A 12,968-nucleotide genomic window follows, 5' to 3' on the forward strand; every position below is an offset into this window, starting at 1 on the left:
TAAAACTTAAATTAATTAGACAGGCTTTTTGATTCATAAAATTTATTTTAACCATTAAAACAAAGTAAAGAAAAAATTTAAATGGAAAAAAAACTGAATTTGGAAATAAAACTGATTTCAATAGGGCCCTAAACTTACTATACATTTTTTGTGGTAATAAAAATAGATGTAAGTGAACAGTAGCCTTTAAAATTAAACTAATTCGTTTGATAAAGTACCAAAAGCAAGAAATCATTTTATTGAACAAAACTGTTAAAAATACATAATTTATTATAAACAACAGTGCTAATGTACATTACACATTACAGGAAAGGCCTGTTTGTTTTTACACTTTACTGCGTGATCTAATATTGATTAAACATTATTTAATTCAAATGTCCACTTAATCTTTAATATGTGGCCATTTGTTTACGACAGAAATGCTATAGCCACTGTAATGTAATGAATATGTGGACATCAAAACGTGTAAAAGAGTGAGGGTTTGAGCTTTTATTTTGAAATCGCGATGAACAGTTAGCATATTGATATTGGTTTTTCTGAGTTTGCGTAGGTTTATAAATGGTTTACTTTACAAATCTGATGAAATGGCACACATTGCATTCCCAGATTAACGTTATAATAAACCCAAACTTACAGCAACATGCAGAGATGGAGTTTGAGATGCTCCTCACATGTAAATGATAACAGTTTGTGTAGCAGCATTTACTGTGAGAAACGAGCCGATCTGACACTCACATACATAACCTTCGCGCATGTAAATAAAGCACATAAATTAAACCTGCATTGCATACATTTAATTAACTGAACAGTGTTTGTGAATTCACAGTTATGCTTAATTATGATTTTTATACATATCATGCAGCCTTGGAAAACAGTCTAATAATGCGTTTAATGGATTCTCGTTTGTGAAATGCGCCACTTCCGGTATTTTGGCGGTTAATTGACGCGGGCAAAATTAAATCGGGGATTTTTAAAAATCTAATAGTCGACTAGAATTGACGAATCGCGACAGCCCTACTAGCATATTGGCTATTAGTACTTACAAAGCACATATTAATGCCTTATTCTGTATAAGGTTCCTAGATTCCTTAATCCTTAATAGCTTCCTTACCTGACTAACTATTAATAAGCAGCAAATTAGGAGTTTATTGACGCAAAAGTTGTAGTTAATACTGAGAATTGGTCCTTAAAATAAAGTGTGGCCATATATAAATTTAAATGAATTTGTTTTCATTATTATTAGGATTTATCTTTGCGTAATGCAATGCACACAGCACTGTAATGGCTGATGTGTGTCGTCTGTGTGTTTCTAGTCTCCCAGCACAAGCTTTTTAATGAACACCTGGTGTCGGCCAGTGGAAACCCCGCTTTAGTGATGCGCAGGAAGAAACACACAGAGAAGGAAGTGCACGCTGACTTGATCAGTGTCCTGTCCATCAGACTGAGAGAGGGATACACCATCCGAGAGATTAACATCACTAAAGGTACTTTATAAGGTGTTCACATATGTGACCCTGGATCACAAAACCAGTCATAAGGGTCAATTTTTCAAAATTGAGATTAATACATCGTCTGAAAAGCTGAATAAATAAACTTTCCATTGATGTATGGTTTGTTAGGATAGGACAATATTTGGTCGAGATACAACTATTTGAAAACCTGGAATCTGAGGGTGTAAACAAATCAAAATATTGAGAAAATCGCCTTTAAAGTTGTCCAAATAAAGTTCTTAACAATGTATATTACTAATCAAAAATTAAGTTCTCATATATTTACAGTAAGAATTTTACAAAATATCTTCATGGAACATGATCTTTACTTAATATCCTAATGATTTTTGCCATAAAAGAAAAATCAATAATTTTGACCCATACAATGTATTTTTGGCTGTTGCTACAAATATACCCCAGCGACTTAAGACTGGTTTTGTGGTCCAGGGTCACATATGCTTCTATAATGATCAAATATAAATAACATGGTCTTCGCTTTCAAAATAATCATCTAATCTGTCTTTTTATAAGGAGGAAGTCAGCTGGAGGTGAAGCTAGTGCTCCTCTGGAAGCATAACATGCGCATCGAGTACCTTGCCGTGGCATCCTGGCCCCTGAATCCAGTCAAACGCACCACCTGGGTGGAAGTGACCATTGAGGGCAGCTACGACATCCTCCATGACATCAGCTGCACCATGCGGAAACCAATCACAAGCCCCTACCGGACGTCTGTCATCCGCCGCTTCTGGAACACTCTGCAGAGGTCAGATTTCTGTCGTTTTCAGTCATCTTGAGCTATTTTAGTTTGATGATGTAAAGTAATGCTGTTTATCGTTTCTCCTCAACAGCATAAATCAAACAGACCAGATGTTGGTGCACCTGCAGTCCTTTAATTCCATCCCAGAACACTACACCATCCCCGAAAGCACGAAAAATGGGGTTCCTCTGTTTTACATCCCACCTGGATCCACCACACCGGTGAGTGTTAGTGCAAAACTAAAAAGTGTAAAAGTTTAGGGTTGGTAAGATTTGTTTTTCTGAAAGAAATGAATATTTTATTCAGCAATTTGTATTAAATTAATCTAAAGTGACGGTAAAGACATTTATAATGTTACAAAAATATTTTTTGCTGTTAAATGCTGATGGTTTGAACTTTCTGTTTATCAAAGAATCCTAAAAAATGATGAGTTTCCACAAAATACATGAAGCAGCTAACTGTTTTCAGCATTGATAATAAATCAGAAATGTTTATTGAGCAGCAAATCAGCATATTAGAATGATTTCTAAAGGATCATGTGACACTGTAGACTAGAGTAATGATGCTGAAAATGCGGCTTTTCATCACAGGAATAAATTCTATTTTACAATATACACACATAGAATACAGTTATTTTAAACTGTAATAATATTTTAGAATATTACTATTTTTACTGTATTTTTAATCAAATAAATGTAGCCTTGGTGAGCAGAAGACACTTCTTTCAAAACATTTACAAAACATTTACAAATCATACCAAACCCAAACTTTTGAACTGTAGTGAATCCTGTGGATAAAAGCATCCCACGTCTCAAGCGTCTTATGTTTTTGTTGTGTTTTGGTGACATTAACATGCTAACCAGAATCCTGCTCTCCATCAGGTCCTCTCCCTCCAGCACAGTGGCTCTAAAGATTCCAGTCAATCGCAGTTTGCCTCCTACTGGAAGCCCATCCTGTCCATGGACGCCAACTTCTGGCAGCGCTGGCTGCACATGCATCGCATCGCTATCATTCTGGAGCATGACATGTGAGTAAACACAGCCTGGATTGGTCAGCAGTCAATATAGCCTGCTAGTGTTGGGAAATTTTAATTTGAGTTGGAATGATATAAGAGAAACAAGATTTGGAGAAACTTCTCCATATAAAATGTCAGTGTTTATTAAATCCCAGTGGCAGTAAACTGTTTTCTTGACTCTGTTTTGCTTTGCGTCTCTCTTTCAGCCCGGTCCCAAAGCATGTGCACAATGCTGGCAGTAACGGTCGATTCAGTACCGTTCAGTGTCGGATCTCCCACTCTGCGCTCACCTCTCTGCTGAGGGACTGGAGCAGTTTTGTCCTGGTGGAGGGATACTCATACATCAAACTTATTTACAGGTGCATGTGCAGTTCATTTGCCACATTTACAGAGCAGTTTAACAAGCATTATTCCAATGGTAGATTAAGACATTTTTCCCACATTCAGACTTTTGTAGGTGACCAGTGTTGTTTTGGTATTATTTATAGTGTTAAATTATTTATTAATATTTTGAATGAGCTTTTATGTTTATTTCTCCCTTATATTTTTATTTTTTATATTTTATTTATCATTTATATATACTTGTTAAATGCATTTGTCATTTTTAAAAATATTTCCATACAGCTTTAATTAATTTTTACTTTGGCTTTAGTTTTAGTAATTTTATACTTCCACTTCAACATTTATTTTAGTTACTAGCCAAATTAACACCATTTCTAATTTTTTTAATGTAATATTTGTGTCTTATTTTATTTTAGCCTTTTTTCAGTTACCAAACCTTTTTTTTTTTAATAGTTTTAATTAACAGTAAAATCACTGTGTGACACAAGTGTCCAAATACTTTTTGGTGGTAATGAATGTAATGTTAAACTAAAGGTGAAACATAAAATAAATAAATAAATTCATTACCTGAAATAAAATCAATGTTTAGTTTAATTTTAAATTTGAGTTTACCTTGATGAATAACTCAAACTAAAACTGAAATAAAAATGTATGTAGACGTATATAAAAAAATCTACTCAAAAAAGGCAAAAACACAACAAAATTACCATAACTTTCATTAAAATTAAAATGAAAAATATATAGTAATCGTATGATTGGTTATACTAAAATAGAACTGTTTCTTGCACAGTTCTTTTGCAAGATTTACAGAACTGTTAGCGATGTTTTAACAAGCATTATTCCCACAGTGCCTCTGAGTCGCCACCCGTCTCTTTCTATCTGGTGCGTCTGATCTCTAAAGCTCCCTGCATGGTGCTGCGATTGGGCTTCCCGATAGGAACTCTGGCACACACCAGGAACAAGGTGAGGCGGCGATTTCACACTAGAGTTCAGTTCATTTGATTGCTGTGAAAGCTGTTTTCAAAACAGCAGCACTGTAAGGAGTCACATAAGAGAATGATTGTTTCACACTCTGTAGATTGTGGATGAACTTCGAGAGCAGATTCTACGGCTGCGGTTCCCTCATCGAGTCCAGAATAAGGAGGCAACGCCAAAGACCAAACGGAAGATTCTGGGTAACGCGTCGCCCTCCAAGTCCCCGCCTCTTCCTGCGGCCAAATCTGCGCTGTCTGACCGGCCGTGTGTGGTGGTGCTCAACAAACCTCTCGAAAAACTACTGATCAGGTCAGTGACATGAACATAAAACAGTAATAGATCTCATTACTGTTAACTGATTTTAACACCATGAAGTTTTGACAGGCCTACAGTCAAGAGTCAATATTTCACTTAAAAATATAAAAAAATGTAAAATTGATAACAGCTTTCATTTTTGGCTGATACCAAGCCCTTTTCTTGTTATATTTTGTGTTTTATTTAGATTTAAACATCTGTAAGTCTTGTAGATTTAAACTACACTTTTCATGATAATTTTCTGATAGATAAACTGGATTTAAATTCCAAAGATTAATGTTTTTTTTGTTTGTTTGTTTAATATCATGCTTTATTTTGAAATGTCACTTTCCAAAATGACAAAGATTTACAAACACTGTATAAATGTAGACTTTAAGTGTTTTTTATTATTATTTATATACTAATTTAATATTCATTCGTGTTTTGATTTTTAAAAATATTTTCTGTTTTCATTTTAGTTAAAGTTTTAGTAATTGTTGTATTTTTTTATTTTAGTGTAATTTTGTAATTATTTGTGCTTATGTCTTTTTTTAGATATATTTCTATTTAGCATCATTTTTGCTTCAGTTTTAGTGATTTTTAGTACCTCAGCTTCACTATATTTTATTTCTGATAGTTGCCAACAATTTGAATTCTCATTTTTTGAAATTTTTTTTTTTTTACATTTTTCAAATTTAATTCTTTTTATTTTTTTAATAATTTCACATTAACGTTCATAATTATTTTATTTAATTTTCCGTTTTAATTTTTGTTTAATTTTGTAATTATTTGTGCTTTTGTCATGTTTTGTTATTATTTGTTAATTTTATATTCATTTTCATTATTACTTTTTTAAATAGTTTTAGTTAAAAATAACTCCTTCAATTAGTTCTCCTGTAACTCCGAGGTTTGATTATGATTTAGTGAATCTGTGCCCGTTATCTTGCTCTGACGTCCTCCTGCAGGTACGAGAAACTTCCATCGGATTTCCGTACCCCTTTCATCTTAAACATGGAACCGTTCGCTCAGCCACCCATCATGGGCGCCCCTCTCAGCATGGCTGCCAGCAGGACGGCGTCCTCCACCATGGCGTCACTGTCCCGCTACTTCCTGCACCAGCGCTGGGTTTGGGCCGTACAGAACGGCCCGGGAACCGCCGTATCGCTGCACGCAGTCGCTCATGTCCTCTCTATGCTCTCTGAGTGAGTCTAAAACATCCTTGGGAAACTCTGACCTGTGCTAAGTCACTTCAGATAATAGCATTTGCTAAATTACTAATGGCTGTGTTCGATTACGCAGCATTCGTCTGTCTGAAGGCTTCCACTTTGCCGCCAGTGGGGAGGGAATCGTCAACATGGTTGCAGAGCTGCCAATGCAGGTGAAAGTATGAACACTCTCTGCTTGTATGTACCAGTTTTAGCGTATTGTTAGCGATGCATCTCTAACTTTCAGCCACAAATGTGTATGCAGAGTCTGTCTGCTGATCTGGACGGAGAAAAACACACCTGCATAGTCCAGTACATCCTTTTTCCACCTCATTCCACTTCTACCAAGGACAGGTAATGCTTCATCACACTTGTGCAAACCAGAGTTTCTGTTCACTGCTAAATTCTTCACTGGTTTCAGCTGAATGATTTCTATGCTTTAATGGTCTAGAACAGATCTTTGTAAGGCTCAGTGCACAATGACAGAAATCAATCATCACCCTGTGCACATTTAGAGAGCTTTTGATTTAGTAGTTTGAACGTTTTTGATTTTATTAAACCTAATCTTCAGGGTTGCCAGGTTTTCACAACAAAACCCATCAAATTGCTACTCAAAACTAGCCCAAACCAGCCCAGTTGTGTTTGGAGGGGGGGTCCCCCTGGTAAAAATTGCAATTGGGGGGTGAAATACATGTTTTTTTTTGGAGGGGTTCCCCTGTACATTTCAAGAGCTAAATATAACGTTGTCAACCCGTGGACATGAAAACAACCCGCAGCAACAGTTTTAAAGTAGCCCAATTCCACAGGAAAACCACAGACTTGGCAACACTGCTAATCTTGTATAACAAGATGAAAGTGTAAAGTATCTGCATACAATGAGTCTGAAGCTGAGTTTACAATGGCTTTACAACTGCAGGGATCTCACTGAACTGAATGAAAGTGTATGACTTTTAAAGCATAGAATAGCATTAAGTATGCAAATAAAAAGAACAAAATACATTTTTAAAAAATCAATATAACGTTTACCTTATAATTATAATGATTAAATATGTTCAAATAAATTTAAAGAATTCCATTTTAATTAACATTTTTTGTTGTTTTAATTAATTTCACATTAACAATTGAAGATATTAGTAAATTTATTATATTTAGCATTAATTAAAGTAATTTAAATAATACATCATATAAAATGTAGTATACAGTTAAAAAGAATAAAATGAATAAAAAAATCAGTAGAACATTTACCATATAATAATAATATTATGAAATAATATATAATAATAATAATAATATATTTTATATTTATTTAATTATATTTATATATAGCAAAAAAAGGCCTCTAACACTAGCTTGCACTCTTCTTTATCTATTTTATGTTTTCTTTTTCTTTGTATTTATTATATAATTAAAAAAAAAAAAACCTTGCTATGTGTACTGTGTAAGGCTAACTGAGACTTGTCATAGCACTTGCATATCCTTGCTCTTTTGTTGATTTTGTTCGCTTCCACTTTGGATAAAAGCCAAAGGGTCTGCTTTTTAAATAAGTTTATTTTAATTTAATTTAATAATTTTTTTTTTTTTTTTATTAACACTTCTGTATTGTTTTAATTAATTTAAATGATGTTATATTATATTTAAATGCTAGATTATATTATATTTAGTACATTTAGCATTAATTAAAATAAATAAATAATTTTATTTGACAAATAACATTTCAAAAATCTGCCTTTATTAATGACTATAAATGACTAAATGTAATGTAAATGTATATTTAAAAAAAGTTTGTTTTAATTTAATTTAATAGTTGTTTTTTATTAACAGTTTTTTTTTATTGTTTTAATAAATTTAAATGACATTATATTATATTTAAATAATAGATTATATTATATTCAGTACATTTAGGATTAGTTAAAATAAATGATTTTATTTGACAAGTAACATTTCAAAAATCTGCCTTTATGCACGGTCTGAGCTGTTTATTTATTTATTTTTAATAGCTTCAAAATAAAACAAATGTATAAATACATGAAAACAAATAAACAATAAAATATGACAGTAACTAAATAAATATTGCTCAGTCGGAAAATGCTAAATTTTTTTGGTGCATTAATTGCAAGTCAATTGAAAGACTAGAATAGTGGCATTTTTTTTGTGGAAGCATAGTCTTATAATGGGCATTTGGTTTAACTCTGTCTGTTTTTGGCATCCTGTCTCCAGTTTCTCCACAGATGATGACAATGACACTGAGGTGGAGGCCATAGACGTGGACACGGAGCTAAGTTTGGTGACTGAGTGCTGGGTGGAGCCACAGAGCGGAGCCGTTTGCAGCTCACTGGAGCAGCAAAGACACTTTCAGAAGCTCATGTACCAGGAGATCCCTCAGGCTGTTAGTGACAACATCATGACTGCCACTCACATGTGAAATGTCACAGAAAAATGAAAATGTCCAGTTATTGTACTTATTTTACAAAATCATGGGACTTGACAGTGGTCAGTAATGATATAAGCTTTATATGAGCATTTATAAAAGTGGCATGGACAAAGCTTTTAACTCCTATAATCTATCTCTGAGTGGATTTTTAGGGAATATTCAAGAAAATAGGGTGGCACTGAATTGTGAAAAGTAGTATTTTAATACAGTTTTCAATATTATGTCATCGCTCCACTACACTGAACACTACAGTTTGAGAAGAAAAAGAAATAAGAAAACAAAATAACATGACATTTTGCTGCTTTCATGACATGTGTTTTGATTTCATGTTGACTGCAATGTATTTAGGCTTTTTTACTGAGAACTTACTAACGTTTTGCGCTTTTCCGTTCCAGATTTTTCCACGTGATCTGTCGTGCATGGCGACGATGATCACATTTGAATACCTCATTCAGCTGTGTCAGAATAAAGAGCAGGTGTGTCCTCTCAGCAGCGCCAGAGATGCTCCAGGTACGAAAGTACACCGTCACCCATCTCCTTACACACAATCATATGAGATCCGATGCTCAGTGTGATGTTTTACTCCTGTAGGTGAGATCCCCACCGCTGCTGCTGATGACTGCATACACACTGTGCCTTTCCAGTTTAACCTGATGAAACTCTTGCCCAAGTGCCAGCAGATCGAACTCTTCTTCTACACCTTCAGTCGAGGTACGAATCGATCCTCCATCCACCCCAACCCTCATCCTGTCATGCTGTACATTCATATTCCTTTATCCAAATCGGTGAACGCTGGATCTTATTTCACTGTTGATCTTTGACCTTTGACAGAGGCACAAGCGGATGCGTCCCGTAGCGCCTCCTCTCTGCCCAACGACATCCTCCTGAGTCTCTTCCACAGCTCCCTGCAGAACGAGCTCAGCGATCGAGAGATCTCGCTGACTGACGGCGATCATGTGACGTTCATGCATCACATCCTAGAGCGGGAAAGAGATGGTCATGTGGCTCCATTCTCACTTCCTGTCATTAAAGGTGATTCGGCTTTGTTTTTAGGGCTAAAATGTCTATAACATTCATGCAGCCGAATAACAACACACACTACTGTTCAAAAGACTAAAAAAAACAGCTCCCTGCTTTTATTCATCAAGGATGCATTAAATTAATCAAAAGTGACAGTAAAGTCGTTTATAATGTTACCAAGGATTTCTATTTTAAATAAACGCTGTTCTTTTGAACTTTCTATTCATCTCTAAATCCTGAAAAATAAAAAAGTATCACATGTTCTACGAAAACATTCAGCAGCACAACTGTTTTCAACATTGACAGTAATCCGAAATGTTTGTTAAGCATCAGTATATTAGAATGATTTCTGAAGGAACATGTGACACTGAAGACTGTTGTTATGATGCTGAAAATTCAACTTTGATCACAGAAATAAATGACATTTTACAGTATATTCACATAGAAAACAGTTATTTTAAATTGTAATAATATTTCACAATATTAGTGTTTTTCCTGCATGTTTTTTGATCAAATAAATGCAGCCTTTGTGAGCAGAATAGACTTTTTTCAAAATGATAAATCATACCCCCATGTTAACTAGTTGGTCATTTGTTTGTTTATATTAAACCCTGAACATTTCTTTAATCTGGAAGCACAAAATAACGACTGTTGGTTTGTTGTTTTTTCATTTACGCTTGCTAAAGTGTTTGATTAATTGAATGGCATTGCGCTCAGTGAAAAAGAAACGAGATGTTTAAACTAATAGATGATTTAAAACACACTAATTGAAAAACTTCACGCTAATAGATGCCAGACATGCCAAATGACCTTTAATTGATTCATTAGCAATTACTTGTGACATAAGAAGAGTCTGAGCCATGATCTACCCTCATGATGTTTACCTGTGTGTGTGTGTGTGTGTTTTCAGAAGAGAGCTTGAAGCCTCCAGAGAGGCAGGACACTGTTCTTTCTTTCCACACTATAGGAAGCAGTAAAGAGGTGACAGGCTCCTCCAGCACACTACAGGTACATTATCTCTTATTACATCTCAGTTAACGTGTAAAAACTTGCTTAGTTGTCTGATACCTTTACCAGGAACATAATAGCTGACCCTCACTAATGAAACTGAAGTGTGCAATTCACACTTCAACACAATGGAAAATTTAAGATCAATTTAATGCTGCCTTGGAATTTAACCTATGACCCCGGCGTTGCTAGCAAGCCAATGCCTTACTAGTTGAGCTACAGGTGCGTGTTTGTGTGTCACTAATATACAAAAAACAAAAAAAAAAACATTTCCATTTTGGAAACATTTCCAATTGCATTATTTTTATATAATTAGTTAAAAATTTTGCAAATTTCTGTGGCTGATTAGAAATATTATTATATGTTAATTGTTAATATATATGTGTGTGTGTGTGTGTGTGTGTTTCTCAATGAAAGTGACCTGCACAAACCCTTAATATGCTTAAAATTATGTTCTGTCTCACAGTTTGGGGTCAGTAAGATTTTTTTTTCTTATTAATATTATTCAAATTTATAATATTTTTGTGGAAACAGTAGCTGCATTTCCATTACTCTTTAAATTGCACAAATTGAAAATACGCTTAATGGAAATGGGTCAATTTCGCAAAAACTGTCATATATCGCCAAAAATTTTTTTACTCTCGCATGAGGTGTGTTTTTTTGGGCATGACTTGTCACGGCACGAAAATATTATGTTGTAGTCAGTGTTGCCAGATCGGGTTGACTATTTCCAGCACAAAAGCTCACCAAAACCTTTATAGGGGTCATCGGATGCCCATTTTCCACAAGTTGATATTATTCTTTAGGGTCTTAATGAAAGGTCTATAATATACTTTGGTTAAAAATTCTCAATGGTAGTGTAAAACAACACCCTTTTTACCTTGCCAAAATCATCCCATTCTGGTCGAGGCTGCTTTAAATGCAAATGAGCTCTGCTCGTCCCGCCCCTCTATTCTCTCTGTGGAGTGACGAGCCTGTTTATTTTAGCCGCATTTAGCCACATTTAACATCTAAACTTGCTCACTAGCACATTATTAAGAAAAGCCAATCGCAAAGATTCATAAAAAACCTTTATACTCACTTCTGCTGTAAGTGAAGCTGGATCATGAATGATTTGCGCGAACATAGACAGATATATGTAGATCGGGAGGCGCATTCCCTTCACAAACAAACGTAATCTACTGCATTTTCAGCAGCTCAGATGTCGGGAGTAAATGACGACCACTACGTTCATTATTACATCCAACAACACAACACCTCAGTTGCTCAATTCTTGTCTAACCTACATCCCTGCTCCGGCATCAAAACATGGAGGTTGGACTGTTACAACTGATCTTAGGTAAGATGCTCATGTCAATCAACTATGGTGGGAGCGGCCTCTGTGGGTGTGACGGCACGCCGACAGGCATCTGAGAATGGCTCGATTTGAAAACGGGAATATTATTTTTAAAGAATAATTAAAAACCACTGCATGGATTTTTATCATTATAGGGTAGATTTGTACATACACTACCAACACACATTAATGTTCAAACAACATGTAAAAGTGAACTTTGCATCCGATGACCCCTTTAAAGAAAACTGAGTTGATGACTGGACTGCACATTATTTTACTGTGATACTTTGAGCTCTAACATATTAAAATAACACAACTAAAGATCAAAGCAAAGCAAAAATCAACGATCAAAAGAACCCAGTTTCCGCCCAATCTGGCGACACTGGTTGTAGTCGCATAACATGGGTAAATAGAAACGCTGTTATTTCGCAACAGTTTTTTTTTTTTATCAACATTTAAAAAACATCGCAAAAGTTTTGTGCAAATGTGTAATGGAAACACACCTAGTAATACATTTTTTTTTAGGATTCTTTAATGAAAAGAAAGTTAAAAAACATTAGAAATCTTTACTGCCACTTTTGATCAATTTAATTAGTCCTTGCTGAATATAAGTATTCATTTTTTTAATTAAAAAAAACCTGACTGACCCCAAACTTTCAAGTGACAGTGTACTTATCCTTCTGTTGTTGTCAGAGTTGTTACAGTGTGTGTGTGTGTGTTTGCTCCTGGCAGAGTTTCAGTAATGCAGATCTCGTGGATGACGAGCCAGCTGGCGCAGAGCAGGACGGTTTATCTCCTCACTGGAAATGCTACGCCAAGTACATCAGCCATCAGCAGATCCTGCTCACTTTCCTGCCAGCTACATTTACAGGTGCATCATCTGTCAATGCCACACCAATTAGAGCTTAATAGTCCTTTATATTTATACACATCATGAGATTGAAGTTTTTTTAAATGCTTTTATTTAGCCACTTACATTTTTGGCTGCAAACATGAAACATACCCACAGTTTTACCCAGCAGTTTTTGACCAAACTAATATTACCATCTGAAGAATGTTACCAATTTCAATTTGGTGGGTATTTAGTAGTTCATG

General features: G+C 34.9%; 1 protein-coding gene across 1 annotated transcript in view; it reads left to right on the forward strand.

Moving 5' to 3' along the window:
* szt2 (SZT2 subunit of KICSTOR complex) overlaps positions 1-12,968 on the forward strand; it is a 110,674-nt gene that overhangs the window by 8,019 nt on the left and 89,687 nt on the right. The window contains 16 exon segments of the mRNA XM_051111345.1: positions 1,314-1,484; positions 2,022-2,253; positions 2,339-2,468; positions 3,129-3,274; positions 3,469-3,621; positions 4,453-4,567; positions 4,683-4,888; positions 5,839-6,075; positions 6,173-6,251; positions 6,344-6,432; positions 8,296-8,464; positions 8,905-9,019; positions 9,101-9,220; positions 9,341-9,541; positions 10,440-10,537; positions 12,606-12,744. Coding sequence (XP_050967302.1) covers positions 1,314-1,484; positions 2,022-2,253; positions 2,339-2,468; positions 3,129-3,274; positions 3,469-3,621; positions 4,453-4,567; positions 4,683-4,888; positions 5,839-6,075; positions 6,173-6,251; positions 6,344-6,432; positions 8,296-8,464; positions 8,905-9,019; positions 9,101-9,220; positions 9,341-9,541; positions 10,440-10,537; positions 12,606-12,744 — 2,400 coding nt within the window.

This window comes from Labeo rohita, chromosome 6, assembly GCF_022985175.1.
Source record: "Labeo rohita strain BAU-BD-2019 chromosome 6, IGBB_LRoh.1.0, whole genome shotgun sequence".
Lineage (NCBI taxonomy): Eukaryota > Metazoa > Chordata > Actinopteri > Cypriniformes > Cyprinidae > Labeo > Labeo rohita.